At 53.1% G+C, this 19,375-nt stretch overlaps 1 protein-coding gene across 1 annotated transcript in view; it reads left to right on the top strand.

The window, feature by feature from the left end:
• Nucleotides 1-19,375, top strand: part of FRAS1 (Fraser extracellular matrix complex subunit 1) — a 168,846-nt gene extending 149,471 nt beyond the window's left edge. The window contains exons 54-73 of the mRNA XM_064149740.1: nucleotides 821-1,067; nucleotides 1,925-2,269; nucleotides 2,569-2,729; nucleotides 3,090-3,237; nucleotides 4,684-4,889; nucleotides 5,422-5,578; nucleotides 6,241-6,441; nucleotides 7,230-7,417; nucleotides 7,905-8,180; nucleotides 9,391-9,623; nucleotides 10,290-10,450; nucleotides 11,414-11,628; nucleotides 12,941-13,091; nucleotides 13,969-14,076; nucleotides 14,471-14,630; nucleotides 15,217-15,333; nucleotides 15,469-15,635; nucleotides 16,497-16,702; nucleotides 17,261-17,407; nucleotides 18,711-19,375. Of these exons, the coding sequence (XP_064005810.1) occupies nucleotides 821-1,067; nucleotides 1,925-2,269; nucleotides 2,569-2,729; nucleotides 3,090-3,237; nucleotides 4,684-4,889; nucleotides 5,422-5,578; nucleotides 6,241-6,441; nucleotides 7,230-7,417; nucleotides 7,905-8,180; nucleotides 9,391-9,623; nucleotides 10,290-10,450; nucleotides 11,414-11,628; nucleotides 12,941-13,091; nucleotides 13,969-14,076; nucleotides 14,471-14,630; nucleotides 15,217-15,333; nucleotides 15,469-15,635; nucleotides 16,497-16,702; nucleotides 17,261-17,407; nucleotides 18,711-19,295 (4,179 nt within the window). The 3' untranslated portion in view covers nucleotides 19,296-19,375. The remainder of the gene's footprint in view (nucleotides 1-820; nucleotides 1,068-1,924; nucleotides 2,270-2,568; nucleotides 2,730-3,089; nucleotides 3,238-4,683; nucleotides 4,890-5,421; nucleotides 5,579-6,240; nucleotides 6,442-7,229; nucleotides 7,418-7,904; nucleotides 8,181-9,390; nucleotides 9,624-10,289; nucleotides 10,451-11,413; nucleotides 11,629-12,940; nucleotides 13,092-13,968; nucleotides 14,077-14,470; nucleotides 14,631-15,216; nucleotides 15,334-15,468; nucleotides 15,636-16,496; nucleotides 16,703-17,260; nucleotides 17,408-18,710) is intronic.

Here is a 19,375-nt window from a genome sequence, read left to right on the forward strand (position 1 = left end):
ACGGAGGCCTGCAGGGATATCGCCAGGGGCAATGGCTTCAAAGTAGAGAAGATCAGATTTAGATTGGATGTTAAGAACAAGTTCTGCACCATGAGGGTGCTGGAACACTGCAACAGGTTGCCCAAGGAGGTGGTTGAGGCCCCATCCCTACTCAAAGTGAGGCTCAACAGGGCTCTGGACAACCCAATCTAGTTGAGGGTGTCTCTGCTTACTGCAGAAGGGGTTAAACTAGATGACCTTTGGAGGTCTCTTGCAACCCAGACCCTTCTGTGATTCTACCATGTGCGGCATCAAGGCTGAGTGAAGGACCTGGTGAAACACAAAGGGATTTCCTTTCTGAAAGGTGTGGGTTAGCTGCCTTCAGAAGAGGGCCTCCCAGAGCAGGTTTTGATGTTGGCACAAACATTACAGGCTTGCCCAAGTAGGAGTGTCACTGCTGGCCAGCCACAGGGCTCGCATCACAGGAGGTACAGGCATTTGCTGCCACTTTCGACCTGCACAAGCCATTTATCTTCAACTGGCATCAGGGCTGATGCTTTCTGCTGCCCTAGTGGGGATGGCTGGGGGTCATGCTCAGTGGACTGTGCTGGGTGCAGGAGCAGTGCTGAAGGGAAGTCATGTATGTGAGGGTGCTGAAGCCCTGGAGCAGGCTGCCCAGAGAGGTTGTGGAGCCTTTCAAGACCTGCTTGGGTCTGTTCCTGTGTGACCTACCTTAAGTGACTCCGCTTTGGCGGGGCGGTTGGACTGGATGACCTGCAGAGGTCCCTTCCAACTGCTACGGTTCTGTGATTCTATGGTCAGCCCTCTTGCTGCCTTCCAGGTGCAGTTTGAGGAGAGGGAGAACACCAAGGCCTGCACCATCATCATCAATGATGACAACATCTTTGAGAGCAGAGAGAGCTTCACCGTGGAGCTGAGCATGCCAGCCTATGCTCTGCTGGGGAACGTCACCCGGGCCACCGTCACCATCATTGACACGGAGGATGAGCCCACCCTGCAGTTTGACAGGAAAACCTACCATGTCAGCGAGAGCACTGGTGTCCTCTCTGCTCCTGTGGAGAGGAAAGGTGGGCTCAAGTGGGCAGAAGAATGTCCTGTGCTTCATGGGGGAGGGAGAGCTGCAGCAACTGAGGGGAGACCTCATCGCTCTCTACAGCTCCCTGAAGGGAGGCTGCAGTGAGGAGGAGTTGGTCTCTTCTCCCTAGTCTCAGGTGACAGAAGAAGAGGTAATAACCTGAAACTGTGCCAGGAGAGGGTTAGGTTGGAGATGAGGAGAAATTTCTTTTCTGCAAGCATGGTCAGGGATTGGAAGAGGCTGCCCAGGGAGATGGTGGAGTCTCCATCCCTGGAGGTGTTCAAGAAACGCGTGGCTGTGGCACTTGGGGACATGGTTTGATGGCCATGGTTGAGTTGGGTTGATGGTTGGACACAGTGATCTTGGAGGTCCTTTCTAACCTTAATGGTCCTATGAATCTCTTCTGTGGTTCAGGATCCAACCCTTGTATTTCTTGGCTGCTCCTGTGTGGCCCAGGTGTTTTGAGGACCCCCCTGGCTGTGCTGTCTGTCCTTTAACAGGCAAAAGCCACCCATTTCCTGATCATAGAATAGAATTGTTTTGGTTAAAGGAGACCTTTAAATCACTGAGTCCAACCATCAACCTAAGACCACCATGGCCACTAAACCACATCCCTAAGGGCCACATCCACAAGTTTCTTGAACAACTCCAGTGATGAGGACTCCGCCACCTCCCTGGGCAGCCTGTTCTGATCCCTGACCACTCGTGCAGGGAAGGAATTGTTTCTAATCTCCAACCTAAACCCTCCCCTGGTGCAACTTCCTTTTCTCACCCTCTTTCCTGAGTGCTGATCATGACCTAAGTGTCTCCACCAAACATAATCAGGGTTCCTTTGCTGTTGTGTTTCAGGGGACAGCAGCAGCACAGTGTCTGCCATCTGCTACACCGTCCCCAAGTCCGCCAAGGGAAGCAGCCTCTCCATGCTGGAATCCGGCTCCGACTTCAAGTCCCGAGGCATGGCGGATGACAGCCGCATCGTTCTGGGCCCGGGTGTCACCAGGACCACCTGTGACGTCCTGCTGGTGGATGACAGTGAATATGAGGAGGAGGAGGAGTTTGAGGTGGTGCTGGCCGACGCCTCAGCCAACGCTCGCATTGGCAGCCGTGCCTCTGCCAGCGTCTTCATCGCCGGCCCCAACGATGCCTCCGTGGTGTTCCTGGGCAATGCCACTGTCACCGTCAGTGAGGCTGCAGGTGAAGAGCAGCAGGGGGCTTCCCCAGGGCTGCTCCACGCCACTTTGGGCTGTTCACTGTGAGAACCGATGTTCTTTTGCCAGGAAGAGTACCTGAAGGAGTGATCTAGGGCACAGCAGCAGATCTGCAGAGGGCTTTTGTTGTTCCCTCTGCCCCTGTAGGGAAGGCTGGGGATGGTTCTCTGCCTGTGCTGGCTGCAGGAGCAGTGGGGAAGGGTAGAGTGAAGGGAGGGCGGTGGGTTGGTGGTACGTGGCTGCCTTCTCACCTTGGCTCTCTCTCATGTGTAACTGGCGATGCAGGAGACATTGAGATTCCGGTCCTCCGGCAAGGCCCCGATCTCTCCAGCCCCACCTCAGTGTGGTGTGCCACCCGGACCTCAGACCCTCCGTCTGCCAGCCCAGGGCTTGATTACGTCCCCAGCTCCAGAAAGATAGAGTTCAGGCCAGGCAAGACAGAAGAGGTGAGGAGCACACTTTGACCTCTGATGATTCTGCTGTCTGATGGGTGCCTTCCCTGCATTTGCCAGCTGCCTCTTTTGACAACCCTGCCAGGGCCATTTAGGGATTGCTGATGAATGTGGTAGGCACTGACTGACATCTGACCAGCACTGCAGCCCCAGGACATTGGGTCAGTCCACCTCTCCCAGGATGAGGATGGGTGCCTGGTCTCCAGACTGGTGCTCTGGCTTTATCTAGAATGTGGTTTTCATGGACAAATTAAATCAGACAAGGCCTGAGAGAAGGAGTTCACATTAGGCAGCCAAGGGGGAGCACTGAGCAGGGGGAGCTCTCTCAAAGCAGGCCTTGTGCTCCCCTTGCAGGTGTGCACCCTGACGATCCTGGACGATGCGCAGTACCCGGTGATAGAAGGCCTGGAGACCTTCGTGGTTTATCTCAGCTCACCCCAAGGAGCTGAGCTGACCAAGCCATTCCAGGCCATTGTGGCCATTAATGATATCTTCCAGGATGGTAAGCTGGCTCTCCTTGTGGCATGGGGCGTGGGACTAGATGATCTTTAAGGTCTCTGCCAACCCAATGCGTTCTAGGATTCTAAGTTATCTGTGGCAGCTCTCTCCAGTCCATCCTAGCCTCTCCCCTAGCACTTCCAATCTAATCCAGCAGAAGGCTAATCCAAGACAGGTTAATTTCAAGGCTAGGTTTAGCCTGTTTTTCTGGGATAATAGAACCACAGAACTGCTGAGGTTGGAAAAGACCTTTGAGATCTTCGAGTCCAACTACTTGCCTGGAGCTCACTGTCCCACTACTGCTGCTAAACCACTGCCACCAAAATCACATCCCTCAGCACCACGTCCATGCCTCTTTTAAATCACTCCAGGCATGGGGACTCCACCACCTCCCTGGGCAGCCTGTTCCTGTGCCTGAGAACCCTTGCTGGGAAGGAATTTTCCCTCATACCCAACCTGAACATCCTCTGGTGCAATTTGAAGCCATTTCCTCTTGTCCTGTCACTTGTTGTAGGTGTGAAGAGACCAAACCCCACCTCACTCAAAGCTCAGATCCTCCCCTTCCATTTGGCTGTACTGTTTCGTTCCATGCTTCACTGTCCCCAAGAGTTTGGAGTCTTCAGAAGTGCAGAATGAACTTTCCTGTAGTGTTCTCTCACTTCCAGCCATGCTCTGCTCAGAGCTCAGTTCTGTGCTGTGAGCTGAGAGCCCCCCATACTACATCACTGCATCTTTGCTTCTCTTGTGTTGTAATGTCTCTCCTGTCTGCCTGCCTGAGGAGAGCCCATGCTGTGTCATCTAACCCTGCAGGGGTTGCTCTCTTTGTTCTGTGCCTGTCCACAGACAGAAGGACAAAGCTTTGGCTCATAGCTTCCACTTCACTACCAAGTCCTGATCTAATCTCCTCCTGACAGTACCACCAGCCCCATCTTGTTTAGCAGCACTTTGCAACAGCACCAAAATGACATGGAAGGAATAAGTTTCATCAGCTGCTGGTCTTAGGTGGCTGAGAGGTGACAAAAAGAGATGTCTTCTCATCAGGTGCTGATCCTGTGCCCTGCCGAGGGTTGATGGTTACTTGTTTGTGTGAAACCAGCACAGTGACACTGCTGGATCCTTCTCTGGCTGCTGGACTCTGTGCAGCAGTTCTCCCAGGGTGCAAGCAACTTGAGGAAATGGTCACAAGCTGAGCCAAGGGGAGGTTTAGGTTGGATAGCACAAACAATTTCTCCACCAAAAGGGTTGTGAGGCACTGGACCAGGCTGCCTGGGGCAGTGATGGAGTCCCCATCCCTGGAGGGATTTAAAAGCTGTGGAGCTGTGGTGCTGAGGGACATGGTTTGGTGGTGACCTGGCAGTGGACTTGATGATCTTGATGAGCAAGCAAAGTGATTCTCTGATTCTCTCTCTGTAGCTTCAACACTGCTTGACTCTCTTTATTGCCCCTGCAGTCCCAAGCATGCAGTTCACCAAGGACACATACAGGGTGAAGGAGAAGGAGGGCACTCTGCACATCCCCATCTTCCGCACTGGGGACCTGAGCTATGAGTCCTCTGTCAGGTGCTACACCCAGAGCCAGACAGCAGAGGTCATGGAGGACTTTGAAGAGAGGAGAAATGCAGAAGAGTCTCGCATCACATTCTTGAAAGGGGAGAAGGTGAGCTGGACGTGGCTGAGAGAGAGAATGAAGAACCATTGATGGAGAGGTTCAGATCTCCTCCTTGGCTCTACGTTGTCAGAGGCTGCCGAAAGTAGTTTCATAGCTGCTTAAAGTCTCAGGTTCTTCTGGACCTGGAAATATGACTCTGAAGGGGTTGTTTCCTTCTGTGGTCATGGCACTTTGGGATGTGATTTAATGCCCATGGTGGGGTGGGGTTGATGGCTGAACTCAGTGATCCTAAAGGACTTCTCCAACCCAAACAAGTCTATGTTTCTATGACAAAACTGGTTTGGACATGAAATGCAGTTCCTCTGTCGCAGAGAGCTCTTGGTTTGATGAAGCAGATGTATCTGGTCATGTAACTGTATGGTGTGTCCACACTGAAGTAGCATCCTGGAAACCAGAAGGGTGGTGAGAATTGTCCACCTCCAAGGTGGACAATACTCAGATGTTAAACTCCAGTGTGGCCCTTAAGTGGCTTCATTGGACTGATGACCTCTTGCTGCTTTCTCCTGCTTCCTTCCTTTAGGTGAAGAACTGCAGTGTTTATATCAGTGATGACTCTGCCTTTGAACCAGAAGAGCAGTTCCAGGTCTATCTTGGGAGCCCACTTGGAAACCATTGGAGCGGAGCTAGGATTGGGAAGATTGATGTGGTAACCATAACTGTCACCAATGATGAAGATGGTAAGAGAGGATGGTCAGCAAGGATGGGGTTGTAGCATGGGATGTAGTTCCAAGGTAGTCACCACAGTCTCATCAAGTTTGTATTTTAATTTAGTGGCCTTCAGCCACATGGTCACAGCTCCATGTGCAGGTCAGTGATGTGGTGGCTTTGAGCACCTGCCTGATCTTAAGAGGGAGGGGTTGAATAACAATGTCTTGAACCCACCACTTGCCCCATTTCCCATTCTCCTGCAGTTGCACAGGGAGTTGCTGTGCTTCCTTTGGGGGATGTTGGCTTCCCTTCACCATGCCACAGCCTGGAGAGGGCTGTGGGGAAGAAAAGGAGTGCCAAGTCCCCCCTGGCATGACCAGTGGGAGCTGTAGCACCCTCACGTGGGTTTGAGGCTGTGGTGTTGAGTGGGAAGCAGGAGGTGGGAGAATCCTTTCCAGTTCTCTGCAACCCCAAAAAAACAAGTTGTGTTTTGGCCCACCTCTTGCCCTAGCTGACATCCAACCCTTAGAACTGTAGTACTGGCTCCTGCCTTGAGGAGTTCCTCGCTCTGAAGATGTGTAGATAGAGCCTATGAGGAGGGGAGCTTAGCTGAAGGGCTGGACGGCCTTCATCTGCAACCAGGCAGCTGGTGTGCAAAGCTGAGCCTTTTTCTTCACTGCTCTTTCTCTAGCACCCACCATTGAGTTTGAAGAAGCAGCCTACCAAGTACGGGAGCCACCTGGCCCAGAGGGTGTTGCTATTTTGAACATCAAGGTGGTGAGGAGAGGAGACCAGAACAGGACCTCCAAAGTGCGCTGCAGTACTCGTGACGGCTCCGCTCAGGCTGGGGTGGATTACTACCCCAAAAGCAGAATGCTCAAGTTCAGCCCAGGTAAGGAGACCTTGGGGGGAAGGGTAGAGGTGGTGGCATGACTTCAGAATCACAGAGATCATCCAGTCCAACCACCTTGCCAGAGGAGGGTCGCCTAGGGCAGGTCACATAGGTGGGTTTGGAATGTCTTCAGAGATGGAGACTCCACCACCTCTCTGGGCAGCCTGCTCCAGGGTTGCACCACCCTCCAATTAAAGAAGTTCTGCCTCATATTTAGATGGAATTTCTGGTGTTCAAATTTGTGCCCATTTGCCCTTGTCCTGTCACTGGGCACCACTGAACAAAGCCTGGTCCCCTCCTCCTGACACCCACCCTTGAATTATCCAAGGAAGAAGCACTGGCATCTAGCAGGTGAGAGTGAGACCACTTAGTCTTCAGAAGACGAAAGCTTCAGCAAGGAGCTTTCAGGATGCAGTGCACCAGCACAGGCCAGGTTACTGGACCAAGCAGTGGTGTGAGGGAACAAGCAGAGCTGCTCACAGCAGGGGCAGGGATGACCTTTGGATGATGGATGTTGGCCACGGCCAGCCATTGTTAATCTTCAGGTGGCACCTGCTAGCAAATCTGCCACCTGCCCAGCTGCATCCATTGTCAGAGCTGGAGCTTTCTGGAGAGCAGACTCCTGTGTGGATGGAGCTGAGCTCCTAGCAGCAATGAATGGAAATAAAATTGTCATGGTGCTTCAGTGGTCAGGGCCTGGAGCAGCTAGGCAGGGCTGTTAGGAGAACTTCAGAGCAACATCTGCTGAGGCATTGAGTTCTCTGTTTCTCTTGCATCTCCCTGCACAGGTGTGAACCACATCATGTTTAAGGTGGAGATCATGTCCAATGAAGACCGGGAGTGGCATGAGTCCTTCTCCCTGGTGCTGGGTCCTGATGACCCTGTGGAAGCTGTTCTTGGAGACACCAGCACTGCCATAGTGACTATTTTGGACCAGGAGGCTGCAGGGAGCCTGATTCTACCAGCACCACCGGTGGTAAGCTGCCTGTTGCAGTGGGTGAGTTTGGTACCCAGCGAGTACAGGCTGGAGGCCTCAGTGGGGTTTCTGAAATCAACTGAAGAGCTGAAATGATGGAGTGTGTGGGAAGGACTAGGAGGAAGTTCTTCACAATGAGAGTGGAACAGCTGCCCAAAGATGGTGAGGCACTGGAACAGGCTACCCTGGAGGTGTTCAAAAACCGAGTAGATGTGGCACTCTGGGGCATGGTCTAGTGGTCATGGAGATGTTGGGTTGGACTTGATGACCTCAGAGGTCTTTTCTGACCTTAATGATTCTGAGAGGTGTGGTGGAGGCCCCATCCCTCAAGACATTCAAGGTTGAACTCGATGTGGCCCTGCTGGAGTTGTCCCTGCTGGGTGCAGAGTGGCTGGACAAGATGACCTCTGAGGGTCATCTGTGTTCTCTGATTGCCTCTTCCACTCCCTCAGCCCCAGGTGAATGCTGCTCTCTTCCATCCGTGCAGGTTGTCACCCTGGCTGATTACGACCGCGTGGAGGAAGTGACCAAGGATGGTGCTAAGAAATCCCCCTCCCCAGGCTACCCACTCATCTGTGTCACTCCCTGTGACCCTCACTTCCCCAAGTACCCACTGATGAGGGAACGCTGCAGCGAGGCTGGCATCAACCAGTCCTCAATACAGTTCAGCTGGGAAGTAGCGACCCCCACAGACGGGAACGGAGCCAGGTCCCCTTTCGAGACCATCACTGACAGCACACCCTTCACCAGCGTCAACCACAAGGTATGGGGGGAGCTGCCAGCACAGCAAGGCTGCAGGAGCCCCTGCAGTCACACAGAGAGGACTGTCAGGCTCTGAGCACCCACATCTGGAACTCGGTTGTGTTTCTGCACCTGGAAAAGTGGCTGTGCCCGGATAGGAGCTCAGCACGTTGGTGGGACCTGTGTGAGCAGGGTTTGGCTGTCTGCTTGCTTTCCATCCTGCCCACGCTGCCAGAAGGATGTAGCTCAACTTCTGAACTGCTGTTCCTTCAGGCAGTCCTGAAGGATGAGAGGAAATGGCCTCAAGTTGCACCAGGGGAGGTTTAGGTTGGACAATAGAAGAAACTTCTTCACCGAAAATGTTCTCAGCGACTGGCACAGGCTGCCCAGGGAGGTAGCTGAATCCCCATCCTTGGAGGTGGTTTGAAGACAGATGTGGTGCTGAGGGCCATGGGTTAGTGGCAGACTTGGTAAGAGACAGAGAATGATTGGACTTGAAGGGCTTCCCCAGCCAAAACTGTTCTGTCATTCTGTGATTCCTTTTGTTGCGTTGCTCCATGTGTGGCCTGAGACCTCTCCACCCCTGGGCTCTTCACACCTTCCCCCCAGACAGGATGTTTTCCTCTGGGGGCTTTTCCAGGTGCTCCCAGCCATTATGTCTCATCTCTTCTCAGGCATCCAGGTGTGATACCTACTCAGATGAGACATTCATGGTGGATAGTACACACTTGAGTTACACAGAGACCAAAACCTGAAAGCCTCCTCAGCTTTGGGAAGTGGCCTGAGACATCTGGGTGCTTCTTTGGGGGTGGTTTGGCTTCAGAAAACGTAGTCCTGTTCTCCTGGAGCCTGCTCAAAGCACCACTTCTCCACTCTGAACACTCAGACACTTAAGTAAACCTCTGGTGGCAGGAAGCAGATGATCCCTGGCAGATCAGTCCAACTTGGGCTCCCTCTTCCCCTCCCTTCAGTTTGGGGGCAGAGTGTGGAAGCACCAACACCTCAAGCATCTCCTGTGGCTTAGGGAACCAAGAGGTCAAACCATCCCTGCACGACCAAGAGCTCAAACATACCTTCATGACCAAGTGACTTTGGCCCTTGCATGCCACTCATTTGCATTTTGGCGTCCCTCCCCTCCCTGCTGCCTCAAGACATGAGGACAAAGTGACTTTGGTGCCCGGGCAGATGTCCCAGCACTGATGTTGATGTTTGTCCCTCCTGGTTCCCTGCAGGTGCTGGACAGCATATACTTCAGCCGCCGCTTCCACCTGCGCTGCGTGGCCAAGGCTGTGGACAAGGCTGGCCACGTGGGGACCCCCCTGAGGAGCAACGTAGTTACCATAGGCACAGACAGTGCCATCTGCCACACTCCTGTGGTGGCCGGGACAGCCCGAGGTTTCCAGGCACAGTCCTTCATTGCCACTCTCAAGTACTTGGATGTCAAGCACAAGGAGCACCCCAACAGGTATGGGCCCGGAGAAGGGGAGAGTGAATCCTAGAGTGGGTTCAGCTGGAAGGGACCTTAAAAGATCATCCAGTTCCAACCCCCCTGCCATTGGCAGGGACACCTCCCTCTAGCCCAGGTTGCTTAAGGGCCCATCTATGCTGACTGTGAACACCTGCAGGGAAGGGGCATCCACAGCCTCCCTGGGCAACCTGTTCCAGTGTCTCCCCATCCTCACGGTCAGAAATTTCTTCCTACTCTCCAGTCTCAGTCTCCCCTTTCCCAGCTCAAAGCCATTGCCCCTCATCCTGTCACTACAAACCCTTGTAAAAAGTCCTTCACCTTGGAGCTACAGAGCTGGCTTGAGACAGGAGGAGAACTTGTGTCTGAAAGCACATCCTTCTATGCAGTGTCCACTCTCGAGCAATGCAGAGTGCACAGGGCACCGCTGCCATGCCCTGCTCTGCTGAGGGGCTGCCCTTCCCCTCAGGAAGCCTATCTCAGTGGGATAGCTCAAAACCTCAAGACGTGCAGATGGGAACATCTGGTTCAAACTAAAGATCAGGCTGCTACTGGCAGGCTCACCCAGTCTGTGTTCTGCTGCTGTGGGGTGTGAGGTGCTGCCTGAGGCTCTCTTGGATGCCGGGCCTGCTTTCTTCTGCTGTCTGAACGCAGTCTTTGTTCCAGAATCCACATCTCGGTGCAGATCCCCCATCAGGATGGAATGTTGCCTCTCATCTCCACCCTGCCACTTCACAATCTGCACTTCCTTCTCTCCGAGTCCATCTACAGGCACCAGCACGTCTGCTCAAACCTGGTCACCATCAGGGACCTCAGAGGCATCTCAGGTAATATTGAGAGGCAACCTTTGCTTCCTGAGCTTGGTGGTAGGGAGAAGCCAGGAAAGAAATATAGAGAGGGCAGCTCTGGGCTCTTTTAGCACTTTAGAATCATAAAGGTTGGAAAAGCCCTCTAAGATCATCAAGCCCAACCATCAGGCCAACACCACCATGGCCATCAAACCATGTCCCAAAGTGCCATGTCCACACATGGCTCTTGAACACCTGCAGGGTGTCTCCACCAGCCTCCCTGGGCAGCCTGTTCCAATGCCTGACCACTCTTGTGCTCCATGCTGATTCCATGGTGAGCAGGGAATTGTTGTACTTCACTGTTCAGCAGTTCTTCAGTAGTTGGAATTGTGTTCACTTCATACTCAAGCTGTTGCATGCTTGCTAACGTTGAACCTCGACCTTTAATCAATAGGTTCAAACTTTGCTTTTTAGGATTCTTGCCCCATTTCATGTAACATTTTCCCCTGTGCAGACCTCTGTATGTTGAGTCTGACAGATGGATACATGGAGACAGAGAAGGTGGAGGAGCACACTGGGGAGGTGGAGATGGAGAAGGTAGAGGAGCACGTTTGGTAGATGGAGACAGAGAAGGCAGAGGAGCACATTGGGGAGGTGGAGACAGAGAAGGCAGAGGAGCACATTGGGGAGGTGGAGACAGAGAAGGCAGAGGAGCAGGTTGGGTAGATACGGCAGAGGAGCACATTGGGGAGGTGGAGATGGAGAAGACAGAGGAGCAGGTTGGGTAGATGGAGATAGAGAAGACAGAGGAGCACATTAGGGAGGTGGAAACAGAGAAGGCAGAGGAGCAGGCTGGGTAGATGGAGACAGAGAAGGCAGAGGAGCAGGCTACATCCCTAACAGAATAAAACTCAGTTATATGAGTGAAAATGAGACCTCACTCCTTGGCCTCAAGCTGTTGCAGATCTGGAGTGCCCAGTGTCCTGCTGTCTCTCACCCCAGAGGCAGGCTTTCTGGAGGAGGTGACCTACGACAGCATCACCCTGGGCCCCGGCTATGACCGCCCCTACCAGTTTGACCCGGCGGTGAGGGAGCCCAAAACCATCCAGCTCTACAAGCACCTCAACCTGAAGAGCTGCATTTGGACTTTCGATGCTTATTACGACATGACTGAGTTAATTGATGTCTGTGGAGGCTCTGTCACTGCTGACTTCCAGGTGAGACAACATCCCTGAGGTCCACTTTGTGTCCCTGCTGTGCTCTGGACAGCTGGAGGGTGGATTGTCCCCTTTTATCCAGCAGGGAGCTGTGCTTTGTGAAATGCTTTGCTTTTCCCTGGGGTCACGTAGGGTTTACCATGGTATGGCTCGAAGTGGAACTCCAGCCCCCCTGCCATGGGCCAGGACCTTGCACTTTGACTTGCTGAACCTCAAGCCTGTCAAGATCCTCTGAATCATCAGGGCAGCAGTAAAATGTCTTTCTTGAATAGGTGGCTGTAGCGGAAGTACCAAATGTTGCTACCTCTGTTCTGCTCTGCCCTTGGGCCGTTCTGACTTGATGCTTAGCCAGTAGAGAGGAGCCAAGAGCAGAGCAGAGGCACACCAGGTCCTGCTCCACAGTGGAGCAAGGGCAAACTTCTAAGCAGTTTCTCACCTGCTGGGCTGACCAAAAAATGTTCTGCTAGACAAGAGTGGCTTCTGCAGTGTCTCACTGCCCCCTCAAGGATGGATCACTCAGCTACATCCCACTCAAGTGAGGATCTCAGAATCAAACCACGGTTTGGGTTGGAAGGGACCTCAAAGACTATCTAGTTCCAACACCCTGCCATAGCATGGGCATGGACACCTCCCACTAGACCATGTTGCTCAAGGCCTCATCCAACCTGGCCTTAGAACACTTCCAGGCTTGGAGCCTCCACAGCTTCTCTGGGCAACCTGCTTCAGTGCCTCACCACCTTCATAGGGAAGAATTTCTTCTCATGTCTAAACTAAATCCAGATTCTTCCAGTTTGAATCCCAACCAACTGACTGCTGCCAGCAATGCTCAGTCCTGATGGAGCAGTGACATTAGATTGCTTTAGGAATACTTTGTCTCCACATGTACCTCTACTTGGCACATCCATGGCCCAGAACTGAAGAAGACTCTCTTATTGCAGGCCTTTCTCTGGTTTTCTAGTGACAGGACAGGGGGGAATGGTTTGAAGCTGAGGGAGAGCAGGGTTAGACTGGAGCTTAGGAAGAAGTTCTTCAGTGTGAGAGCGGTGAGACTCTGGAATAGATTGTCCAGGGAGGTTGTGGATGTTTTTTACCTCCTCTCTGGTGGTGTTGGAAGGCCAGGCTGGATGGGCAACCAAGTCTAGTTGAGAGGTGTCCCTGTCTGTGGCAGTAGAGTTGTCCCTTCCAACCTGGGCCATTCCATGGTTTTCCCTCCCTGTTGGCAGAGGAGATGAATGCAGCAGGTGCTGTGAGTGTGAGCTAGTGCCTCACCTTTGGATGGTCCCTAAGCAGCCTTCTGGGGCTTGGTTGGCAGGTCCGGGACTCTGCTCAGTCCTTCCTGACAGTCCACGTACCCCTCTACGTGTCCTACATCTACGTGACAGCGCCCAGAGGCTGGGCTTCTCTTGAGCATCACACAGAGATGGAGTTCTCCTTCTTCTATGACACTGTTCTCTGGAGGACAGGTAGGTCTGAGGCGTTTGATGGGGTACAGGAGATCTGCTTTGGTCTTAGGTTTCCCTTTCTCTCTGTTCCTGCACTGGCCCTGCAGTCCTGAGTGAGGAAGACCTCTCAGGGATGAAGGCCAGCAGTACCCAGAGTGATTCTCTACGACCTGTGGTGTAAAAGAAGTTACACTCACAGGCTAATCATGGACTCATTTAGGTTGGGATACCTTCAACATCATTAAGTCCAACCATTAGCCCTTCTGTACTAAATCCACCACTAAGCCACCAAGCATCACATCTACACAGCTCTTAAACACCTCCAGGGACAAGGACTCTGCCACCTCCCCAAGCTGCCTGTTCCAGTGCCTGACAACCTTCCCAGTGAAAAGATTTCTCCTGATGCCCAACCTAAACCTCCCCTGCTGCAGCTCGAGGCCATTTCCTCTTGTCCTGTCACTTGGGAGAAGAGCCCAACCCCACCTCACTGCAGCCTCCTTTCAGGGAGCTGTAGAGAGCAGTGAGCTCTCCCCTCAGGCTCCTTTTCTCCAGCCTAAACACCCCCAGCTCCCTCAGCTGCTCCTCACCAGCCCTGTTCTCCAGACCTTTCAGCAGCTTGGTTGCCCTTCCAGCCCCCCGTTGTCCTCCTTGGAGTGAGGAAGCCAAAAGCAAGCCCAGGACTCCATGCAGGCTGTAGTTTCTTGCCTCACCCTTGAGCAGGCCTTCGGTGACACCCGTGGCTGTGGGAGGAGGCGCAGGAGCTGACTCCTTGGAAGATGATCCCAATCAAACTGATTATTTTTTTTTGTGGAGCTCTCTCAGGGGCTTCTGGAGCTGCCTGGGGCTGCCAGCTGTGCCCTGTGGCCTCTGCAGTGCCTGTGTTCTTGCTGCCCTGCAGGCATTCAGACAGACAGTGTCCTGTCCGCCCGCCTGCAGATCATCAGGATCTACATCCGCGAGGACGGGCGGCTGGTCATCGAGTTCAAGACACAGGCCAAGTTCAGAGGTGAGAGTCTGGGGCCTGCCAGGGGGACCAACCAACGGGCAGATGTTCCTCACAATGACAGAGGTGGAGCACTGCCACAGCTTTGCCCAGGGATGTGGTGGAGGCCTCATCCTTGGGGACGTTCAAGGTCAGGCTTGTTAGAACCCTGAGCAGTCTGCTGTGGTTGGAGGAGTCCTTGCTGACTGCAGGGGTGGTTGGACAAGATGACCTTTGAGGGCCCCCTCCAAGCCAGTGCACCCTGTGAATGTGTGAAATGATCCCTGAGAACATGGGCTGCAGAACAGGTCCCCATGAGGAGGCCCTAGCATGGGGGTCTCCCGTGTTGACTACTGTACTTAGTAGTCAGCTCTACACCTCCTCTGCCTTACCTGCCATCGACTTGTCTTCACCCCAGGGCTCTTTGTGATGGAGCACCACAGCCTGCCAGATGTTAGGTCTTTTCTAATGACTCCAGACCACCTGGGAGGAATTGAATTTGACCTGCAGCTGCTTTGGAGTGCTCAGACTTTCGACTCCCCCTACCAGCTCTGGAGAGCCACCAGCTCCTATAACAGGTGAGGAGTCACCTTCAGCAGCTTCCCACAGCACAGTGTTCTTCTTAAGCGAGGAACTCACCTGGAGTCAAGAGCTGCAGCAGAGCAGTTTCAAATCCAGGTCCAGGAAAGCAATCCCCATTCATAGAGTCATAGAATCAACCACGACGGAAGAGACCTCCAAGATCATCCAGTCCAACCTATCACATTCCCTGCCAGCTGCCACAGCAGGCAGGCGCCAGCCTTCTTCAGGGGCTCAGAGCTAGAGCAGGGAGCTGCTGTGAGAGCTGCAAAGCCTCCTGCCCTGGTGGTCTCAGCAGAGGGAAAGTCAGCCTGTGTCCTTGCAGATGCCTCTGTCTAGCAGCTAAACCAGTGGGGAGGTAGCTACTACCAGAGGTGACAAAGTATGCAAGGTTGGGCTGCAGCCTGCAGGATTTCATGTCCACTGCTAGATGGACATTTCCAGGGTGAGGGAGGGGTCCTGCTGAGAAATTTGTCTCACCTGCTTCCACTCATTAGCAAATGGTGGATGCCAGGTGAACACAGCAGCTGGGTGAGCAGCTCAGCGCCTCCTTTGGTGACCACAGCACCTGCTGTCTCCTCCCAGGAAGGACTACTCTGGAGAGTACACCATCTTCCTAATCCCCTGCACGGTGCAGCCCACACAGCCCTGGGCAGAGCCTGGAGACAAGCCCCTGCCCTGCACGGCTCATGCTCCTGAGCGGTAAGGAGCCTCCACTGCCATGGCCACAGGACAGCTTCAAGCCCAGCTGGCTTGTCCCTGTGGTCCCAGCCCACCTGTGGCACACCACAGACTCAACCTCTCTTTTTTTCCTTTCCTTTCCTCTCCCACCTGCAGATTTTTGATCCCCATAGCCTTCCAGCAGACAAACCGCCCCGTTCCTGTCGTCTACTCCCTCAACACTGAGTTCCAGCTCTGCAACAACGAGAAGGTCTTCCTGATGGACCCCACCAAAGCTGAAATGTCTCTGGCAGAAATGGATTACAAAGGAGCTTTCTCAAAGGGTAGGTTTTAGTGTTGTCTTCTTGCTTCTTCTGCTGGTACCTGGGGTTGGACTAGGAAGAAATTCTTGGCAGTGAGGGTGGGGAGACACCGGAACAGGTTGCCCAGGAAGGTTGTGGATGCCCCCTCCCTGGAAGTGTTCAAAGCCAGATTGGATGAGGCCTTGAGCAACCTGGGCTAGAGGAAGGTGTCCCTGCCTATGGCACGGGGTTGTAAGTGGATGATGTTTAAGGTCCTTTCCAACACAACCCATTTTGTCAATCTATGAATCCCTTCCAACCCAAACCATTCGTCTACCTGAAAGGAGGCTGCAGTGAGGTGAGGGTTGGTTTCTTCTCCCTAGTCTCTCTCCACCTCTCCTAGGTGATAGGAGAAGAAATGGCCTGAAATTGTGCCAGGGGAGGCTCAGGTTGGATACTAGGAAAAATTTTCTTGCTGCAAGAGTGGTCAAGGATTGGAACAGGCTACCTAGGGAGGTGTCTCCACTTCCAGAGGGGCTCAAGAAACCTGTGGACATGGCACTTTGGAGCATAGTTTAGTGGCCATGGTGGCATTAGGTTGATGGTTGGACTGGATGACCTTAGAGGTCTCTTCCAACCAAAACAGTTCTATGGTTCTACCTAAGACTACCTTGCACTTCCCTGAAAGGGGAAACCCAGGTTTGGCTTTGCCTCTCTTGCAGCCACAGTGGCACCTCGAATACACTACAGCACAAGCCCACGCTGTGACGAGGTGGTCACCTGCTCACCCAAACCAAGACCCTGCAAGGCCCCAAGCCATGGGTAGTTGGGTGGACTTGGCTCTAACAAAGGCTCTCTTGCTGACTTGGAGGATTTACCTGCTTTGTCTCCCCACCTCCTCAGGGCAAATCCTCTACGGCCGCGTGCTCTGGAACCCCGAACAAAACCTCAATGCTGCTTACAAACTGCAGCTGGAGAAGGTCTACCTGTGCACGGGCAAGGATGGTTATGTGCCCTTCTTTGACCCAACGGGCACAGTCTATAATGAGGGGCCCCAGTATGGTTGTATCCAACCCAACAAGCACCTGAAGTACCGATTTCTCCTCTTGGTGAGCTTTCTGCTGTGGACAAAGCCTGTGTGTCTGCAGAAGTCTGGTTGCTCAGCTTCTTGCAGCCCTGGGAACTAAATGGCTTCCTCACTTGGAGGGGAGGGGTTGCACACACTGATGATGATCAGAAGGCTGGAGAACCTGCCCCGTGGAGACAGGCTGGGAGAGTTGGGGCTGTTCAGTCTGGAGAAGAGAAGGCTCCACAGATACCTTAGAGCAGCCTTCCAGTACCTGAAAGGGGCTACAGGAGAGCTGGGGAGGGACTTTTGACAAGGGCCTGGAGTGACAGGATGAGAGGCAAGGGATTGAAGTTGGAAGACAGGAAATTAAGACTAGAAGTTGGGAAGAAATTCTTGACAGTGAGGGTGGGGAGACACTGGAACAGGTTGCCCAGAGAGGTTGTGGATGTCCCCTCCCTGGTGGTGGCCAAGGCCAGGTTGGATGAGGTCTTAAGCAACCTGTTCTAGGGAGGTGTCTCTGGCAGGGGCTTGGGACTAGATGATCTTTAAGGTCTCTTCCAAGCCAAGCCATTCTGTGCTAACACTCTGTGCCTCCCAGGACAGGAACCAGCCAGAGGTGACTGATAAGTACTTCCACGATGTGCCTTTCGATGCACACTTCGCCTCCGAGCTCTCCGAGTTCCATTCCGTCAGCAGCATGCCCGGAGTCGATGGCTTCACGCTCAAGGTGGATGCACTCTACAAGGTTGGTGCCAAGTGACAGCACTAGCCCAAAACTCAGCCTCTCTATCCAGGATGTCCCAGATTGAATCACACCATCGTTTGGGTTGGAAAAGCCAAAGTTGGGTTGAGTCCAACCACCAACCCAACACCACCATGGCAAATAAACCATGTCCCCAAGTGCCATGGCCACACACCCCCAGGGATGGGGACCCCAGCACCTCCCTGGGCAGCCTCTTCCAATCCCTGACTGCTCTTGCAGCAAGGAAATTTCTCCTGCTATCCAACCTGACCCTCCCCTGGCAGTTTCATACTTGGAGAGTTGTTGGCTCTGGGTACAGAGGCTGAGAGGAGCTGAGCAGATCATGGTAGAAACAGGAGTGACACAGAGGAAGCTCTTGATTGAGGGCAGAACTTTATATGCTGATTTCTGGCCTTTTTGGTCCCTCCCTAGATGCTTTTTGTAACTCAGTGACCTCTGAGTGCTTAAGGGACTCCTTGGCCTTGTAAGGAATGTTATTAATTAATTAATTAATTAACAGTGGAGCCAATTAAGAAGCAAATTCCAGTACAGAAAATGGAGACGAGAGATTTCTTCTGGTGGTTATTTCCTTTCCAAAGCACTCGGGGAAGAAGCTCTTTAAAAATGTCTTATTAATTTCCCTTGTGTTAATTGCTGCTGTTGCCAGAGACAAGACTGAACACCTCACTTGGTGAGAAATGTTACTGCCCACAAAAACCTTCAGCTTTGTTGTTGTGACTCGAGAAATAGGACAAAAAAAAATACAATCAGCTCTATTTTTACTTAACAAAACCACTTGAGCAACCCAGCCACATGGGAGGTGTCCCTGCCCATGGCAAGGGGTTGGAACTGGATGAAAGCAGCCTTGCAGAAAAGGACTTGGGGTGCTGACAGATAAGAAGCTGGACATGGGCAGACAGTGTGAGCTTGCAGCCCAGAAAGCCAGTGCCAACCTGAAGGCTGCAGAGGGACTGTTTGCAATGGCCTGCAGGGACAGGAGGAGGGCAATGGTTTGAAATGAGAAGAGCAGATTGAGATTGGATGTGAGGAGCAATTTCTGCACCATGAGGTTGCTAGAACACTGCAACAGGTTGCCCAGGGAGATAGTTGAGGCCCCATCCCCGGAAATATTGGGGGTCAGGCTCAGCAAGGCTCTGGGAAACCTGCTCTAGTGGAGGGTGTCCCTGCTGACTGCAGAGGGGGTTGGACTGGATGACCTTTGGAGGTCTCTTCCAACCCAACCCATTTCATGAATCTCTGAATCTAAAAGACACAGTTAACATGTCCTCTGCCTGTCTCTTCCCAGGTGGAAGCTGGACACCAGTGGTACCTTCAGGTCATCTATGTCATTGGCCCCGAGAGCATGGCCGGGCCCCGCGTTCAGCGCTCCCTCACTGGCCGCTGGGCACGCAGCCGCAGGGACCTGGCTGACACCAACGGGAGGCTGATGATGGACGACTCCTTGATCTACGACAACGAAGGCGACCAGATCAAGAATGGCACCAACATGAAGTCCCTGATCTTGGAGAGGGAGGAAGCTGCCATTGCAGCCTCCTTATCCCAGACAGGAGCTTCCCTGGGCAGCGCCTTCGCTGCTCTCACCCTCCTGCTGCTGCTGCTCTGCGGAGTTTGCCTCCTCGCCAGGAAGTGTCGCAGGCTGAGGAGGAAGCGCAAAGCTGCCAGAGCTGCTCCTGAGGAGCATCCCCTGAACACCAAGGTGGAGCTGCCCAGGGGCACGGAGAAGACCCTGGACAGCAGGTACTGCACCGTGAGGAACATTAATATATTGAGGGAAAGCGGCAGCGCCTGCGAGGGGAAAGGGAGGAAGGTGAAGCAGGTGAACTTGGAGGTCAAAGTCCACAGCAATTTGCACGATGGAACAGAAGTTTAGCAGAGCACACACTCGGGGCTGGAAAAAGCTTTTTATGAGTTATAAAGAAAATATAATAATCCAGAAAAAGAGAGAAGCTA

This window comes from Pogoniulus pusillus, chromosome 10 (genome assembly GCF_015220805.1).
Source record: "Pogoniulus pusillus isolate bPogPus1 chromosome 10, bPogPus1.pri, whole genome shotgun sequence".
In the NCBI taxonomy this organism is placed as follows: Eukaryota; Metazoa; Chordata; class Aves; order Piciformes; family Lybiidae; genus Pogoniulus; species Pogoniulus pusillus.